Here is a 19,628-nt window from a genome sequence, read left to right on the forward strand (position 1 = left end):
TGGCCTATTCTAGGGTGTGGGCGGAATGGTTGGCGTTAATACGGGAGGTTGGCGTGGTTGGTCGGGGCTCCGACCAGCGCTGGTTGGTTTTGTATTGGGTGGCTCGGAACATCGAAATGGGGCTGGCGCCTGCGTCGATTGAGCGGAAGTTGGCGGGGTTGGCTTTTTTGTTTAAGATGTGGGGGGAGCCTGACGGGACTAAGGATTTTTGGGTGTGGCAAACTTTGAAGGGGTATAGGAAGGATCGAAAAGGTCGGGATGCGCGCAGGCCGGTGTCGTTTGATAATTTGGTGGCGATTTGTTCTCGGCTGGTCTGCTTATGAGGCCGTTCTGTTCACGGCGGCTTTTTCTTTGGCGTTCTTTGGGGCGTTTAGGATTGGGGAGTTGGTGTGTCGATCGAAACGGGTTGCTGGGGGGTTGTTGGATCAGGATGTACAGGTGGCTGCTGATCGGGTGAGTATACGGTTGCGGAGGTCCAAGACTGACCAACGGGGCAGGGGAGTGGTGGTTACACTGCTCGCCTTGCCGGGCTCGGCTGTGTGCCCGGTGGAGGCGGTAAGGGCTTTTCGGGCGGTGCGGCCTGCGGGGTCGGGCCCCTTTTTGTTGCATGCGGAGGGCTCTTTTCTCTCTAGGTTTCAATTTGTGTCGGTTTTTCGGCGGTGCCTGCGGGCGGTCGGTTTGGATGACCAGAAATACGCGTTGCACTCAGCACTGTGGGCTGGATGAGGCGGTTGTTTGCCGGATCGGACGGTGGGAGTCTAGGAGGTTCCGTTCATATGTCCGGCCGCAGTTGATCTTGGGGTGAATAGGGGTGTGGCTGGGAGTGTTCGCGGTGGGGGTTGGGGAATTACAGGAATTGTGGTGTGTTACGTTGGTTTGTTGTGTTATTTGTTCTGTTTTTTCATTCCAGATGGAGGTTCCTCATGCCTCGTTTGGATCTTAGGGCATTTGTACGTGTGCTGGGGGGCCAGGAGAGGTGATTTTCGGCCGGCAGGCAGGCAATTGGGAATTCCCAGGCGGGAGGCTAAGTTGATGTGGTTGGGATTCCCGGGCATGCGGTGGGAGCGTGTTATGAGGGAGGTTGAGCGCTTTGCGTTGAGGGACAGGCCCCCGCATGTGTTGGTTATTCACGCCGGGGGCAACGACCTGGGCTTACGGAAGGTGAAGGACATATTAGCGGATATTAAGGCGGATGTTTTGCGCTTGCGAGTCCTTTTCCCGGGTACCATTTTGGTATGGTCGGACATTGTGGCCAGAACGGTGTGGCGGTGGGCTAGGTCCTTGGTGAGCATTGAAAAAAACAGGATCAGGGCGAATAAAGTGGTTGGGAGGTTTGTTGTGCAGAACGGTGGCATTGTGGTGAGGCATCGGGAGTTGGAGATGAACGTTGGTCTTTATCTTAGGAAGGATGGAGTTCACCTCTCGGACGTGGGTATCGACCTTTGGTCGTTGGGTTTGCAGGAGGGCATACAGAAGGCTCTTCGGGTGTGGGGTGGCCCTCAAGGTTGAGGTGGTCACCCTTTTGGGCTGTGGCGGTGTGTTTCTGGTGGTTTCTGATGGTAGACAGTTACTCAGAAGGGATCTGAGGGTGTGGGGGGCTCATCAAACGATCGGCCCCTCTGGGTATTCCTGAACGTTGGATGGAATACGGTTATGTTCACTGGCGGAAGTTGTCTCCGACCGGTCACAGGTGGAGGCCTTTGGGAAGTTGGTCAGGTGTACCGCAGTGAGTTGGTATTGGCTTAAGTGGGGTCACCGTCAGAGATCACCAGAATGGGCATTTAATGTTATTTAATGTTGTTTAATATTAATAAAGTTATTTATATTTATATATTTATATAGATTTATATATTTATATATTTTCATATTTACAAGTTATTGGAGTGAATTTTTGAGTTATGTTTAATAAAGGCTGTTGTGGCCAGTTTACTCCAACCCATGGTGTGGTCTCGTTTCTAATAGGGGAAGGTATTGGCAAGGGATAATAGAAGGGGAACATTCAGACTACACTAGTCAAGAGAAGCACGGATTAAGGAATGTAATGACATAAGGAGTGCTGGGCATGACAGTGTGTATGAGGGACTCACGGGGTTAAGTTTGGATGGGTGGAGCTGAGGAAAGGTTGGCAGGAAGCAGGCTTAGCGTAGAGGAGGAGCCATATAAAAGGGAAGGGTGGAGCCTAAGGGATCATTCGGATCCCAGCGTGACACAGAGGAGGCAGTTTTTCCCGCCCTCCCGCCCTAATGTTATGTGTTGATTTTGGTGTGCCGTTTTGTTGCTGGTCTTTTCTTCTTTTGCAGGTTTCGTCGGTTGTCACGACGGCTGAAGGTTTTTCCTGGTGGGCAGTGTGTTTCTGGTGGTTTCTGACGGTAGACAGTTACTCAGAAGGGATCTGAAGGTATGGGGGGCTCATCAAACGATCGGCCCCTCTGGGTATTCCTGAACGTTGGATGGAATACGGTTATGTTCACTGGCGGAAGTTGTCTCCGACCGCTCACAGGTGGAGGCCTTTGGGAAGTTGGTCAGGTGTACCGCAGTGAGTTGGTATTGGCTTAAGTAGGGTCACCGTCAGAGATCACCAGAATGGGCATTTAATGTTATTTAATGTTGTTTAATGTTAATAGTTATTTATATTTATATATTTATATAGATTTATATATTTAAATATTTTCATATTTACAAGTTATTGGAGTGAATTTTTGAGTTATGTTTAATAAAGGCTGTTGTGGCCAGTTTACTCCAACCTATGGTGTGATCTCATTTCTAATAGGGGAAGGTATTGGTAAGGGATAATAGAAGGGGAACATTCAGACTACACTAGTCATGTGGTCTGATGAGACCAAGATAAACTTATTTGGTTCAGATGGTGTCAAGAGTGTGTGGCGGCAACTAGGTGAGGAGTACAAAGACAAGTGTTCCTCTTTTTTTAATATTAAATCGGGATGGAGGAGGGGACTATTACCTCATTTAATTACCTCATTTAAAGTCCCAAACAATTTCTTTTTTTTCCCCTTTTGTCAAACAAGTGTGTCTTACCTACAGTCAAGCATGGTGTGGAAGTGTCATGGTCTGGGTCTGCATGAGTGATACCGGCACTGGGGAGCTACAGTTTATTGAGGGAACCATGAATGCTAACATGTACTGTGACACACTAAAGCAGAACATAATCCCCCCTTCAGAGACTGGGCTGTAGGGCAGTATTCCAACATGATAACGGCCCCAAACACACCTCCAAGACGACCGCTGCTTTGCTAAAGAAGCTGAAGGTAAAGGTGATGGACTGGCCAAGCATGTCTCCAAACCTAAACCCTATTGAGAGAATCTGTGGGGCATCTTCAAACGGAAGGTGGAGGAGCGCAAGGTCACTAAGATCCACCAGCTCCTTGATGTCATTATGGAGGAGTGGAAGAGGACTCCAGTGGCAACCTGTGAAGCTCTGGTGAACTCCATACCCAAAAGGGTTAAGGTAGTGCTGGAAAATAATGGTGGCCACTCAAAATATTGACACTTTGGGCCCAATTTGAGCTTTGTACATCTGTAATGCACACACATTGCAGGGTCAGCCCTTGAGGGTTCTGTCAGATTGACTGGTCACTGGAAGACAGGGTAATAATCTGGAACATTTTATTTTATACCGCAACATATGATTAAAGTAGGCTATAAAAAGTGGGTGGCTGTGTCGCCTATGGCAAATCTGCCACCCTATACTCTGACCTGTGTTGGCTAGGCAGAAATTTTTTTATTTTTTAATCTCTCCTACATCATTTACAGTATATATTTTGAATGAAGAGACATAAAAAGTCAATATAAAAGCAACCAGAGACTAATTAAAAAAAATACATTTTATTTTTTCTTATGGGTTGGTGTACCATCGTGAAGCTCCCTCTTTTTTCTCCCCGTTCTATTTGCACCTTTATTTATCTGACTGATTGTGTGATGTGGTAAGTGCGAATCAGATGGAGCTATTCTTGTGGAAAAGTATTTTGCTGTGTCATTAGAGCTAGGAATTACTTGAGGCGGTGTATTTGTTTTTTCTTTTGTTAAATCTGAAATACCTACATTTGTTGCTAAATGATTCACGGTGCTAACCAACTGAGAAAGAATCTGATTTCTTTGCTCTTCTATCGCAATGTGTTCCTTTTGAATATTAAGTAATAGGTCCATTTTTTCAATGTGATCTCTTCGAAATTCTCTAAGTTCTTGGCGAACAGCATGCAACTGTTGTCTCACTGAGCGATGAAAGGCCTCCTGGCTTTGATAAAGGAGATGGCAGATATCTGCAAAACCTTCACCTTTAGAAGTGCTCTCACTCAAACGCTGTCCCAATGTTTCTGGATCATGATGAATGTCTTCTTCAGTCTGGAATTCTGATGTACTCTCAGAAATTTCCTCTTTAACTTTCACAGCCAGCTGTTCTTTAAAGTCAGTCCATTCGTCTTCAGTAGCCTCTAGCTTTTGCTCAGCAGAAGTTTGTGTTTCAGGAAAATATTGACCCTCCAAGGTAAATTCTTCATCAGGAGATAGCTGAGCTTCTGGAGAAGGAGGTTCACGAGGAGACCAACGTCCTATAAATTATAAATTATATTTTACTTTACCTACATACTATATCATATTGTATAACCACACTCAAAAGCACAAGTGTGAATCCGTAAAATAAACATACATTACATCATTTTCAATGTCGTCAGTCTTTCAATCAGGTAACTATATGTCCCAGTGTGAAAAGTTTATAGGTCTATCAATCAACATTTCCATTTACAATATGCTAGTGCCATGAAAGTCTAAGGCTAGGTTCACACTATTGTGAATTGGATGTGTATTTTTCTGCATCAAATTCATATGTCAGGAGCCTGTGACAGGCTCTCAAAGGAGCTGGTTCACACAGCAACGGGACGGCTGCAGAACAAATTGCACAGGAGTCCTGTTCGTCTACTGCTGCATTTCAGGTCTGAATTCAGCCAAACATTCGGAGTGAAATTGGACCTAAAATGGTGAACATGGATGCAAATGCACCAGACCCCTGCTGTGAGCCACTCCACATGGAGATGTGAACCCAGCCTAAAGGTTGAAATGACAAACGAAAAATGAGGGATATCTCAATCACTTAGTGGTACAAGTGGCTATCCCGAACATATTTACTGGGTATAAAAATGCAATCTTCCGCAATAAGTGTGTGATTCAGAGGCCACATCACCCGCATTTTAGCACCGCGTCTCAGAGGAATCCTATTGCGCCCCAGAAGAAGCGTTCGTTGGGACGCGAAGCATGTCGGGCATGAACACGGGACCCAATATCAGCATATTGTCACTGTAAATGTATATCTACACTCTAACTCTGAATGGCTCTGTGTTGGCTAATCTAATATATCAAATAATTTATGAGTTATAGTATGATATAATCTGTGCTGATTAAGGTCCCGGTCGAATGAATACACCGACCATCTCTGGTTTTTAATCATGTTTGTTTTTGTATTGTTTTTTGGATAATAATAAATTATTTTAATATAAAACATTCGTGCTGTATTGGTGCCTATAAAGTCCATAAGTCCCTACATTTTTGTTTTTTGTATACCAGCCTAAAGGTTAATGTCCAAATATCTAACATGAGCAGTGTGAATGTACTATTATTTGCTGGCAGGTTGGAGAACTGAGGATACAAAGATTAATGTGTTTTACACAATACAATCCTCAACCACTGATACACACTTACCCACTTGCCTGAAATCAATGTTTTCCACTCAAATAAAGGACATAGGTCCTGCTTATATCTTATTATTTGCATTCTCCCCAAATGCCCTGAAAGCCACTGAACCTTGGGTTGCTCAGTATGGAAACAGTGACTTAGAGTCAATATTTTATAATTGTCTATATCTCTGTTGGGGAGCCCTGTCAGCAGGGCAGAAAGTGAAGCAAGATCCAAATTGTTTTAGTTGTCACCAGAACAGAAGGTAAGGAAAAATATTCTAATGGGAATTACTGGTCCTTTAACAAATGTTTAAGATGGTAATTTCCCTAACTTATGCCAAGCAATTAATGGATGTGAGTTTTAGACTTAAAAATGTAACAATACATACTCTTCAAATTATTTTTGAGTCATTGCCAATTATACAGATCAGAAACGTAAGAGAAATGTCATAAGGCTTGATCTGCATATTAGGTTCCAGGTATCTGACTCAAAGTATAGAAGCCAGAGAGTGAACATGCCAGACAAAAAAAACAGTATTGTCACAAGGACAGTTTAATTTCTGTCGTGGGGGCGTGGCTGGCCGTGGAAGGAAATGGCTGCTTAACTCCTCAGCTCCGTCTTGCCCGCAGCTTTAAACTCTGGTGGACCGGGAGATATCGAGCCGATTCGTTCTAAAACTATGGGAACGTCTTCCCGTGGACAATCGGCAACTCGCTCGCGTTCCCCGAGAGATCAGGGAACCCGAAATTCGCAAACTATCCCGGAGCTCTTCCGAAGCCAAGGCCCTAATATGGCCGCCAATTCTCCCGCCCTAGGCCACCTCGGTATTACCCTCACACCAACGGATCAAACTCCGACATCAGCGGACGGAGTACAAATCTCCCATCAACACCCGACTCTACAGGACCTACGGGCAGTAGCGACCGACATAAAAGACACTCTCACAACCGCCATTACGGATCTCCGTCGAGAACTACAGGCCATCACCGGCCGATTACAAGAGGTGGAAGTACGGTCGAACCAGCAACAACAACTGATCAATAACCATAATCGAAGGCTGGATACTCACACATTACAGCTCCGGGACCTAAACCGACATGTCGAGGACATCGATAATAGAGGCCGTAGACATAACCTCAGAGTGAGAGGCCTTCCGGAATCGGTCGACCAGGACCAACTAACTTCAACTGTTACAGCTCTCTTCAACCAACTACTTGACAAACCCCCACAATCGCCTATAGCGATGGAACGTATCCACAGGGCACTCCGTCCGAAAGGCAAGGAATTGGATCCCCCTAGGGATGTAATATGCTATGTTAACGATTTCGCCGTTAAAGAAGATATCCTCAAAAAGGCGAGAGATAAATCGAACTTACAATAAGAGGAGTGCACCGTTCATATCTACCAAGATCTGTCAGCAATCACACTCCGCCATAGAAGAGACCTACGCCCCTTGTTGGATGTCCTGAAAAGCAGAGATATTCGCTATCGGTGGCGCTTCCCGTTCGCTCTCCAAGCAACTCGTCATGGCCGCACGGCTACTCTGAGAGTCCCGGAAGATCTCGACCAGTTCTGCCGAACGCTGGATGTACCGTTCGTTGATCTGCCAGGATGGTACGCGGACTTTCGAATCCCCCTCCACTACGGAGACCGTGGGGACGATGACTTTATGGAATATCAGACCGCCAGCTACCGTAGGCGCCGTTCGCCTTCTCTGCCTAGAACGAGGGATGACCCTAACTTCCGACACCCACCTCCAAGCCCGACTGCAGCTCCGATGTCTCGTAGAGCACAAAGGTCCCGCTAAGAAGTAGGCCTCTTTGTCATGAGACAGGCTAATACAGCCTAGGATACAGTGATTTCCTCTCTCACTATTGTTGCACTTGCTTCGAATCGTTACCCGCCGTTGCGGAATGCTCTTTTTGTTTTCGTTACCGAACAGCCTAAGTTGCCAAACAGGCGAACCATTACTTCGTTACTGTGAACACCATCATTGTTACAGAACAACGAATACTCCCGAATAGCAGCGATGACCTCAGCTTTCCACAGAAGATATACGGACATGTACATGTCTCCTGATCGAAGGGATAAGAACGCTTAGCCGAACTTTATCACCTATGGAGCGATCAGATTCATTTTCAACCGGCACCACTTCAAGTTTTCGCAATGACACGAATTGTTAAAGCTAAGTACTGTTTACACTTACCCACACTGAACGTGTTTCCAAATCTCAGACCAGGGAAGGTATGACTGCTTATCCTGTGCTTACTAAGATCACTGGAATAACTCTGCAGTGTCCGGGTTGATCAGTTGATTCACGGGCTTAGACTCTATGCATATATTCCCTATTTGATCACCATTATCCCCGCTGAGTCAATAAGTACTTCATATACCCCTTAATGCTCATATTGAATTCCTCTATTACTATACAATGATCCTCTGCTAACCCTACCTGTCCTTACATTGGTCCGATATATGGGCTAGACGTAGTTTTTTGCCCTTCCCTGAATAATATATACCCTACACTTCCCCCCTCTTCTAGACTTCAAGGATAAGTTATTTGTTAAAAAGGGGTGGAAAAGGAAAAGGAATCTGCCTGTAAATGTTTCATTGCAATAACGCTGCTCCTGCTTTCACCTCGAGCTTGTAGAATATTACATGTATGTATTTCCAATGCGGGCTGTGTCGACGAATGCCCCCCCTCTTCTAGGGGGGAGGACATTCGCCGATCCTCCCATATGGTAACACCGGCTACAGGTTTTCTATAGGTTATATAAGTTTATAGTTTAACGATTTCACAGTTGCAAAACTTTGCTGTTTCATGCTATTTTTAATGTATGTCGCATTTTTCACTGTTCTTAGCATGGCCTACTAACATTCCTAATATCGCCAATCAGGTAATAGGAACTTTATAATTCACAGATGTAATATTGCAGTTTAACCTATCCTTATCTTTGAGATTTTTGTCAACTAATTCAGATCTCTGATTACATGCCCTACTCTTATACTAGATTCTTATGCCTCCCTCCACCCATAATTGTCTTTTTCAATTAATGCAATGACAAGGCTGCGGGCAAGACAGACTACATGTCCCAACCTATCTTACCCAGTGCTTGATTAGTTCTTCTGATCGAGCCAATACAACTGAATCTAGCATATTGCCGAGAGGCTTATATCTATACACTATAATTCTTCCTTCTCTTAGCTCACGATCCTTCCTCGACTGAGACAACCCCTCAACAGTGGACCTATCTCATAGTTTAATTAGCATTTTCCATTCATCCCACTGACCAATACTGGCTTCTCTACATAGGAATTCCCTCTCTACCTGACGTAGAAGATAGGGACTCCCCAGTGCCAGTACCTCTCACATTCGACACGTAACGGTCGAATCCCCCCAGTAGAAGACCTACCGGGGAAATATCTTTCTTAATCCCCTTTTCCCTCGTTTTCCAGTGAGCTACTATTTAAACCTTACCTTCGCTTTATCCCCCCCTCACCCCACGTTCCCCGTTCCCACATTTATCGAATCTACACCTCACTTCTATCTCACTGGCACTCCAACATTACGTTCAGGATGCCTGCACATCACAGCAAGACCGCGCCCATTAGCGCCAAACTTGTTTCGCTTAATATCAGGGGCTTAAATGTTCCAGAGAAACGTTCTAAACTCTTACTCACAATGCACAGACTTCAAGCTGACATTATATTCCTTCAGGAGACCCATTTTAGATCGAATTCAATCCCCAAATTACATGACTATCGATACCCCACAGCCTACCATGCCACCTCCCCCCTCTCTAAATCAAAGGGGGTGTCCATCCTCTTTCGTAAAAACTGCCCCTTCCAGCTTGCAGATCAACTAGTGGACGAAAATGGGAGATATCTTATCCTTAAAGGACAATACGCAGGCAGGAAAATTACCCTAGTTAATCTTTACGCCCCAAATACTCATCAGGTTCAATTTTTTAAATCCTTAACTAACACTCTGATCCCCTTTCAAGAGGGAACAGTCATCTTAGGAGGAGACTTCAACGTCCCTATGAAGCCTCTTTTGGACACATCGTCGGGTACATCTTCTTTACCCTATAAAGCTCTGAAAAGTATAAAAATCTGTCTACAAACCTTACTTCTTCATGACACCTGGCGAACCCTTAATCCAGATGGTAAAGATTTCACACACTATTCAGCCCCACATAATCGATACTCCCGTATAGATTTCCTCTTCCTGTCGCCACGCGATTTACCTTTATTACAACACGCTACTATTGAGTCTATGATCCTTTCAGACCATCATCCTACCTCCATAACTATAACATTCCCCAACACCATGGCTCCTAAACCCATTTGGAGACTTGACCCTTCACTTCTCTCGGATCCCATAACAGTTACTGAAATTACCTCCTTCAACACTTCTTTACGGAAAACACACCGTCAGATACCTCACATTTAAACAACTGGGCGGCCCACAAATGTGTTATTAGAGGTTCTCTAATAGCACTGGCAGCAAAACGAAATTGTGCACGAAAGAAAGTATATACAGATCTCATTGAACGGATCAGTAAATTAGAAACTGCTCACAAACACACCCAGGCCGCCTCATCCCTACAAGATCTTACAAACGCAGGGAAGGAACTCCTGGAACTATTGGACAAACAAACGCAACGTAAATACATACTACGTAAAAAATCATTCTATGAATATGGTAACAAAGCGAGCAAACTATTAGCCAGAGCTCTCCAGACCAAAAAAGCTAGCAACACCATTCACTTTGTGACAGATACTGCCGGTAGACAATTAAACAAATCCACAGACATCGCCACTCAATTTGTCGAATATTATACCAAACTATATAACCTCCCTCAATCAGACGCCCCGAACGATGTAGCTTCTAGAAATAATAAAATTAAAGACTTCCTACACAAATATAGTCCCGACCCTATACCCGATAGCACGGTCCAGGAACTGGATGCTCCCCTGACGATGTCAGAAGTCCTAGCTGCATTGAAACAACTCAAATCTGGGAAGAGCCCGGGCCCCGATGGCTTCACGGTGGCCTATTATAAAACCTTTTCGGAAATCCTTACACCCCACTTTCTACATGCTTTTAATTCATTCACCTCACCCATTAGCCCTCCGAAAGAACTTCTTCAAGCTCACATAACGGTTATACCGAAACCCGGCAAAGATGCTTCGGTAGTGACAAATTATAGACCCATTTCCTTACTAAACGTGGACTTGAAATGGTATGCAAAAACTCTAGCAAATAGATTACTCCCGCTACTGCCTACAATCCTTAGCCCTGATCAAGTAGGTTTCGTCCCCGGCAGAGAGGCAAGAGATAACACTCTTAAGGCCATTAATATAACTCACTGGCTGACCATATCCCAAAATCCAGGATTCCTGCTGTCGTTGGATGCGGAGAAGGCATTCGACAGGGTGGCATGGGACTACATGTCCGCAGTTCTCAAAGCAATTAATTTACCAGATAAGATGCTCAATCTCATTCAAGCACTGTACTCCGTCCCGACTGCAAAAGTCAGAGTAAATGGTCACCTGTCGGATGCCTTCTCCATATCCAACGGCACACGTCAAGGTTGCCCACTATCCCCTTTAATTTTTATTTTAACACTTGAACCTCTATTAAGACGATTGAGAGACAACCCCGATATTAAGGGCATCGAGATAAAGGGACAAACATATAAAGTAGCTGCCTTTGCAGACGACATTCTCCTTTTCCTCTCCATGCCCCTTACATCCATTCCCAATCTACTTCAAGATTTTGCCACGTTTAAAACCCTTACTAACCTGCAAATTAACTTTAACAAATCTAATGCTCTGAACATCACTCTTCCCTCCTCCCAATGCTCCCTTTGTCGCGCCAACTTCCCTTTTCAGTGGAAAGATAAATCTATCACCTATCTCGGTATTCAACTCCCGGCTTCCCTCACGGACATTTACCAGCTAAACTACACCCCTCTGCTAAAAAAAATTACTGAAGACTTGAAAATTTGGTCCCCAGAACGTTTCTCTTGGTTCGGTAGAATTGCAATCATTAAAATGAACATACTTCCACGCATATTATATGTTATGCAAACCCTTCCGATAAAGCTTCCTCCATCCTTTTACAAGACATATCGTAAACTCTGCACAACATTTATATGGCAAAAAAGCGGTCCGCGCTTAAGTTTCCATCGCTTGTCCACCCCAAAACCTAAGGGAGGCACCGGGCTCCCTGACATTCGCAAATATAACATTGCCTGCCATTTGACCAGAATAATCGATTGGCACACTCACGATACATCCAAAGATTGGGTTCGTCTTGAACAATTATTTTCTCCTATACCACTGACCTCCCTCCCATGGATCAAGAGCTAATCTCATGAACGACTACACAAAACCCACCCACTAATCGACCCGACCTTACATTCTTTCCGTTGGGCTTGCACTAATCACGGAATCTCATCCATAAAGGGACCTATGACCCCACTTAGGGGAAACCCTGACTTCTTACCGGGTATGCACCCATCCTTCCCGATATTACACTGGCCGCACAACACAGTGAGGGCTTTCCATTTTTTCCACAATGATACCCTTTTATCACATTCACAACTAAGAGAACTCATGAATAATACGTCCTTCCCCTTCTGGACATACCTTCAACTCCGCCACTTTTTTCGCACCCAGAACCCCCAAACTCAATGGTCCAAAACCTTAACCACGTTTGAAACTATATGCTCTAACGGAGAACATCAGCGCCATATGATATCGTTTACATATTCACTGTTATTCTCTGATTGTGATCGAACAGACCTCCAAACGAGACAAAAATGGGCTGTTGAACTTCACTTAGACCTCTCTGATGCTGACTGGGAGAATATTTATAGGTATGTCCATAAGGGAACAGTTAATTTGCAAACACAGGAAAATGCCTTTAAAGTAGTTTCGAGATGGTATCATACACCCCATAAACTACATCGAATTCACCCTTCCAACCCCCAGACATGCTGGAGATGCAACAATGATATAGGGACATTCCTCCACACATGGTGGACATGTCCACTCCTCCAACCTTTTTGGCTAGAAGTCTATAAAATAATTGAGACTGTCACAACCTACCGATTGGATTTTTCACCTGCCCAATTTTTATTACACTATACAACCACATCAGACCGATCTTACTTCAAGTCCCTGGCCATGCATATGGTCAATGCCGCTAGATTATGTATTCCATCTAAATGGCGCTCCCCAAATCCTCCACTTATCACAGAGTGGTTCAACCGCATCAATGCAATAATGCAGATGGAAGACCTTATTCATCAAACGAAAGACACCCCATCGAAATTTACAACCACTTGGTTGTGCTGGATCCATTATAAATCCACAGATGCATTCAAGAATGTATCACCACAACCCTGAACCGTTTGACAGAGAGTGTAGATATTCTTCTGAAACTACGTACCTATCCCCTTCCAGACACCCTCCCCCTACCCCTGACTATACATTACTTTGTTAGAGTTCTAAGTTCGCTCTCCCCAAAGCTACTCTAACCCACCCATTCCTTTTTACCTTTATATTATTTTACTGTACTATATGTAATAAAATGAGTCAAATTTACTGTATTTTGCTATTGCCTAGCGGCTGCGTCCGCACTTATTATATGTCCAAATTTTTTTTTTACAACCTGTGATACATAAGGCTTTTGCTATCTTGTTTATGTTCTACTTATATTTTGCAATAAAAATTGTTTATTAAAAAAAAAAAAAAAAAATTCTGTCTCAGTGTTATTGTCAGCACGGGTTCCCTTAAAACAGTTTAAAAGGTATGAGTAGGGATAGTGCCATTAATTGTGGGTTTACATTTAAAGATATCATGAAAGAAATTCTTGGCCTGCCATCACTGATCTTCTTTGGCTGCTGAACAAGAGTTTATTTGACCTTCACTGGTTGCATATATGTTTTGGATTGGGGATTCAGTATTTGAACCATAGGATCGACATTACAGACTGGTACCAAACTCTACAAACGCTCTCAATTTGGGCAGGACCTCATCTGATTTCTTTATTAATTCAAGCCAGAATGGGCTTATTTTATAAAGCCCTCAGAGCTCTTTTTCCCCCTAGGTTCAATGCCAGCACTATTGGTGAGTGATCTGATACCCCTCTTGGTAAATACAGTATATTTTTTATAATTTGCAATGCTCTACTATTTCCCAGGGCCATATCTATCCTGGAGAGCATGCAATAAGAACTTGAAAAACAAGAATACTGCTGAGCCTTTTGGACTCTGCACTTTCCACATATCTATCAGCCCCGTTTCCTCCAGGAATTGGCTCAATCAACTCTTCTTTGTAGACCCCGGCTGTGCCCCTGAGGGGAACCTATCGATCTTTTTATCTAGGCCCTCATTGAAGTCTCCTACTATTATAAACGGTACGTCTTCCTTAACTTGCATAAATTCCATTAATCTAAACATCACATCCATTTTAAAGGGTGGAGGGATATATATGTTTGCCACAACATACATTCTATTTTCCATTGAGCAATAAAGAAAAATATAACAACCTATTTCATCTACGTTGATCTGTCAAGGAAAAAGCCACCTCTCGCTATAACCCTCACCCCTCTGGAATAGGAGGAGTATACCGAATGGTATTGAAGTTGATATCTCCTATTCTTTATTTGTGAGATTGTTTGATTTGTTAAGTGTGTTTCCTGCAGACAGACCAGCTCTTTTCCATATCTTTCCAACATAGAAAATACTGCTGCTTTCTTAACTGGATTCATCATTCCCCTGACATTCCAGGAGCCTAAATTTAATGTTTTAGCCTGCATATGAAAGTAAGAGAAGTATAAAGGACAATTGGGAGTGAAAATTCAAAAATAAATTTTGTAAAAATCAAGCACTCTCTGTTTATTACTACCTTTGATTCCATTTGTACTGTGTTGTAACCACTGTGTGTGTTTCTCTTTTATATTATCTTCTGTTATGTGTTTCATGATCAGTTTTACTTTCAATCTACATTCCCCTTTTACTAGTGAGTGTACTACTTGTACTACTTGTCTATTCACCCCCCTCCACTTCATTTGACTCTGCTTCCTCTGACCTCCCAGCCCCCCCTACCCCTCTCTGCACCCCCTCCCCCTATCTAGTTGCACCAAAAGGGGCTCTTTTGTGACCATACTTTTCTATTTCTTCCCCCCACCCTTATCCTTCCCTATAAAAATAATAATGAAAACATTTTTTAAACATATTCCATTCTCATTCATATGTAGCACCCTCTACCTGAAGGTAGGTGCTAGAATAGGATTTTTCTAAGCTCAAGATATGTGCAGGTAAATTTAGGCACCCTTCTGCTGCGCGCTGGGCCTGTCTGTTTTGATTTGGGACTGGGAGTGTTCAGTGTAGTGGTGGGTGTGGCAACCTGTGCTCTGATTCAGGAATGCCTCCCCTGCTTCCAGGAAGATGGTTCTGGAATGGGTTTTGGACCTGAAGTCTGAGTGCCAGGCAGCTCATGTGAGGAGCCCTGACCAATTATCTTTCGGTATTGGCAGGGGGCACGCCTCCCATATAAGCTGGGGTCACATGCTGCCAGGGGGAGTTCTGAAGTGCTGGAAAAGACAGAATGGAGTATTGAGTTGCGGTTCTGGGCGCCCCCATGCGGGGATGCGCCAAGCGTGGAGGAGGGATGGAGGAACCGCTAGGAGTGAGCTTTAGATAAAGATTTTCATCTCTGAAAAGGCATCGAGCTGCTGTGACCTGGAACACAGAACTGGCAAGTAGCAAAAGTTCAGTGTGAATGGAACAAGAGAAGACAAGCTATCAAGAGTAGTGCAGATTCCTGTTTCCGGGGAACGCAGCATTGACAAAAAAGGACTGGCTGGGAACAGTAGTCCGCTTATTACCATGTGTCAGGCCAATGGGAGGAGGTACTGTGTAACTCTGGTCTGGTTAACACATTGGTAATACCTTCCAAAAGACTGTATGGCTGTCTGATTTATTGAGCCATCAGGGAGAGGCTGTGTAGGCCTCTGGTTCTTTGATTCGCTGAGGCAATACCATTATAGTCTGCAAGGTGGAATTATTCAGAGTGATTCTTTCTTGTCACAATGGGGGTGAAGAAATAGTATTTCAGTAGTTTGCAGAAGAAGAAGACTGGGAATACTATAGGTGCATCAATTTTTCAAGCCAATGCTGCTCAATATTGTCTTGCAATACACCAAATGCTATGGGCATCTCATATCATCCCTTGTTCCATCCAAGTTGTTTCCCGCAATAAATGTAACAAAACTGTGCAAATGATTGTTCATTGTCTTAACTGATAGATGGGGGTCTGGCAGCAGGGTGATTGGCGGTAGTGAACATATCGCTACACATATAAGAGAAGTATCCCCTCCTCATGAGTGTATCCCCTCCCCCTCTAAATGAATTGAACTCATATTTTGAAAAAAACGGTGAGATCAAACAATGTAACCATTTCCCTCCTTCCCTCTCCTACACCCTCTTCTAAAGATGATGCACAAGAAAGCCTGCAAACAGTTAGCTGAAGACAAGGACATGGATTTCTGGAACCATGTCCTGTGGCCTGATGAGACCAAGATAAACTTATTTGGTTCAGATAGTGTCAAGCGTGTGTAGTGGCAACCAGGTGAGGAGTACTAAGACAAGTGTGTCTTGCCTACATTCAAGCATAGTGGTGGAAGTGTCATGGCCGGGGTTGCATTAGTGCTGCCGGTACTGGGGAGCTACAGTTCATTGAGGGAACCATGAAGGCCAACATGTATTGTGACATATTGAAGCAGAGCATGATCCCCTCCCTTTGGAGACTGGGCCACAGGTCAGTATTGCAACATGATAATGACCCCAAACACACCTCCAAGATGACCACTGCCTTGCTAAAGAAGCTGAGGGTAAAGGTGATGGACTGGCCAAGAATGTATCCAGACCTAAACCCTATTGATCATCTGTGGGGCATCCTCAAATGAAAGGTGGAGGAGCGCAAGATCTCTAACATCCACCAGCTCCATGATAACATCATGGAGGAGTGGAAGAGGACTCCAGTGCCAACCTGTGAAGCTCTGGGGAACTCCATGCACAAAAGGGTTTAGGCAGTGCTGAAAAATAATGATGGCCACACAAAATATTGACACTTTGGGCCCAATTTGGACATTTTCACTTAAGGGTGTACTCCCTTTTGTTGCCAGCAGTTTAGACATTAATGGCTATGTGTTGAGTTATTTTGAGGGGACAGCAAATTTACAGTTATACAAGCTTTATACTACTTTATACTACTCACTACTTTACATTGTAGCAAAGTGTAATTTCTTCAGTGTCGCCACATGAGAAGATATAATAAAATATTTTCAAAAATGTGAGAGGTGTACTCACTTTTGTGAGATACTGTATATGCACTCACTGCAGTGGGTAAGATAGTCACCATTTCTATTATGCAATCCCTGGTTCATTCAGCAGAGTTTGTCCAGGAAGTGGCTGTAGGGAGACAGCCGGTGGTTGCAGAGCTGCACCAGGAAGCTGCTGAATGCTGACTCACAGATGAAGGAACCTGAAGTGATGGGTCCTGGCTTAGTGCCACTTGTAGAGTGAACAGGTGGCGCAAGAGGGTGGAGTGACACTGGTGCCTGGTAGACCTTGCCAGCAGCAGAGAAGAGAATAGCATCCAAGCAGTAGCAGGAACCCACAAGGTCAGCATAGATATGCTGATTGTCCCTCTGCTGACCTTGTGGGTCCCTTTTGGCCTCCTGCATGCTGTTCGGCCAGTCATTTATTACCCAGCTGATATTTCCCTGTCATTGTCTGCTGCCCAGCCTGACTCTGTTACTGCTTGGATGCTCTTCTCATCTCTGCCGCTGACAAGAACTACCAGGCACTCATGCCACTCCCTGCTCTTGCACCACCTGTTCACTCTACCAGGGGCCCCGAGACAGAGGTATAACAGAGACCTTCCCCATCACTTCAGGTTCCACCACCAGTGAGTCCAGATCAAGCAGCTTCCTGGCACAGCTCTGCAAACACCAGCCATCTCCCTGACCAACTCTGCTGTTACCAGCTGCTTCCTGAACAGACTCTTCTGAACAGCCCAGGGGTTGCACAGTAAACATACTGATTACTTTATCCAATCGTTTCTCTGCCTTTTGGCTAAGATCAAGTGTAGTATCTGTTCTTATCAGTTGGGAAGCCTTCTGGTAAGGATGGAGAACCACTGGTCGAAGCCAGGGGAGGGGACCCTGGCCTTCTGGCTTGGATTGTGGCAGCTTTAGCTCCGGTCAGTTTTTCGGGAGGGAACGTTTGTTCCCCTTTTGTCCTCTGGGGGGAACGGCCAGTACTTCCCGAATGTAATTAGGTAGGAGTGACGGGAGCGAGGGTGTGACCTGATGGGTAAGGGTCTCACCAAGCTCCTGGATCTCCATGCCTTCCTGATTGGGGTGGGGGCTGTCGTGGTCTGGGTTGGGGGGTCAGGGATGCTTCTGTTGAAAAGCCCATTGTGATGTGCCCCTGGAGTGGCAGTCCAGGGGTGCCTTATATTCACTGTGCTTGCACTTTGATATCTGGCACCTAGGTCACGTCACCAGACCACACGCTTTTTCACACCTGCCTCTAGGGCCCGGCCTTTTGGCTAGGACCAGAGGAATTTTTGATTCCTGGATGGAGGGCCTGGCCATTGTATTACACAATGGTCACATTTTCACTCTCCTCCTCACTATCCCTTTCCTCACTATTTATTTATTTTATTTGTGTTTGTGTGTCACGTTTGTCACTTTCACGTTTTGATGAGTAGGGTGTCGGTCCTCGGACCAATCCTGAAAGTCTTGTGGGAGGGTGGACATAGGCCTTCTGGCTTGGTCCGCCCTCCATTGGGGGCCTACCTTCGGGGAAGCCCCATAGTACCTAGTACCTAGGAAGTTCTGTTTCGACAGACCTCCCGGGGAAAGGTGGTCGTCTGGCTTCGGCTAGATGACCACTAGATGAGTCTGGTACCTCAGTCCCTGTCAGGAGCCTAACACCCCCTGGGGGATCAGGGCATGGTCCTTCCTCGGGAGGACATCAGACACCCGTCTGCACTTTTTAGTGTGTCACTCTCTATGTGTGTGCACTTTTTTTATGCACCGGGTGGAAGTTTTTTGGGTGTGTTTGCACGCCATGGGCTTTTTCAATCGAAAACAGACTCTTCTGAACAGCCCAGGGGTTGCACAGTAGACATACTGATTACTTTATCCAATGCAGTTGGTGCATATCTGTTTTTTATGGCATTTTAATCTATTAATGAATAGCTGCACTTAGATGGTGGCATCCTTTTTCTTTTGTTTATTGCATGTGTATTAGAGTTTACTTGAGTTTCAGGGAGCTGCAACCATAACTCAGTGGCTGAACTGTTTTTACTCCAGTTATTAAGACTTTTAGGGTTTCTTCACCTTCACAGCCTCTTTGTTCCCCACTGTATATACTTTATACTCAATAATCATTACCTGGCGATTCTGCTACAAATTGAGTATGCTCCTAACTTCCTACTATGCACTGACAACACTGCCTCTATTGCACAAAATCCTATGCAGTGTTGTCAGCCCTGTCTGAGTTCTTCCCTGCTGGAGTACAGGACTACCCCTATCTGTGTCTGTTCCTCTGCACATGCATACATTGATTTCCCAGCAAAACAATGCTGTTGTGTTAAAGTGGATGTAAACCCACTCTCATCCTTTCTAAACTACTGCAATATTGGTTATCTAGAAGGATATACATGCCTCCTGCATGCATACTTATCTGTCAAATTTCTCCCCTCTGTCTGTTATGAAACCCGAACAACTGCAGATTTTGTGGGTGGGTCTGTTTTCCAGGGCTCAGTGGGTGGAGTCGTGATGTCAGTAGACTTCCTGCCCACCTCTACACTCCCCTTATCAACATGCACTTTCTCCTGTGTATTTCTTACAC

General features: G+C 44.7%; 1 protein-coding gene and 1 pseudogene across 2 annotated transcripts in view; one reads left to right on the top strand and one right to left on the bottom strand.

Annotated features, from left to right (window-relative positions):
* Positions 1–3,824: 3,824 nt before the first annotated feature.
* LOC143943289 (uncharacterized) overlaps positions 3,825–19,628 on the bottom strand; it is a 34,173-nt gene continuing 18,369 nt past the window's right edge. For both annotated transcript variants that reach the window (XR_013264905.1, XM_077464940.1), the window contains one exon: positions 3,825–4,565. Coding sequence is in view for 1 of the 2 variants with exons in the window: in XM_077464940.1 (XP_077321066.1) it covers positions 3,844–4,565 (722 nt within the window). In the remaining variant the exon portion in view is untranslated. The remainder of the gene's footprint in view (positions 4,566–19,628) is intronic.
* On the top strand, positions 17,821–17,906 carry LOC143950427 (U2 spliceosomal RNA; annotated as a pseudogene).

This window comes from Lithobates pipiens, unplaced genomic scaffold (genome assembly GCF_037356315.1).
Source record: "Lithobates pipiens isolate NorthernLeopardFrog02 unplaced genomic scaffold, aLitPip1_a1.2 Scaffold_30, whole genome shotgun sequence".
In the NCBI taxonomy this organism is placed as follows: domain Eukaryota; kingdom Metazoa; phylum Chordata; class Amphibia; order Anura; family Ranidae; genus Lithobates; species Lithobates pipiens.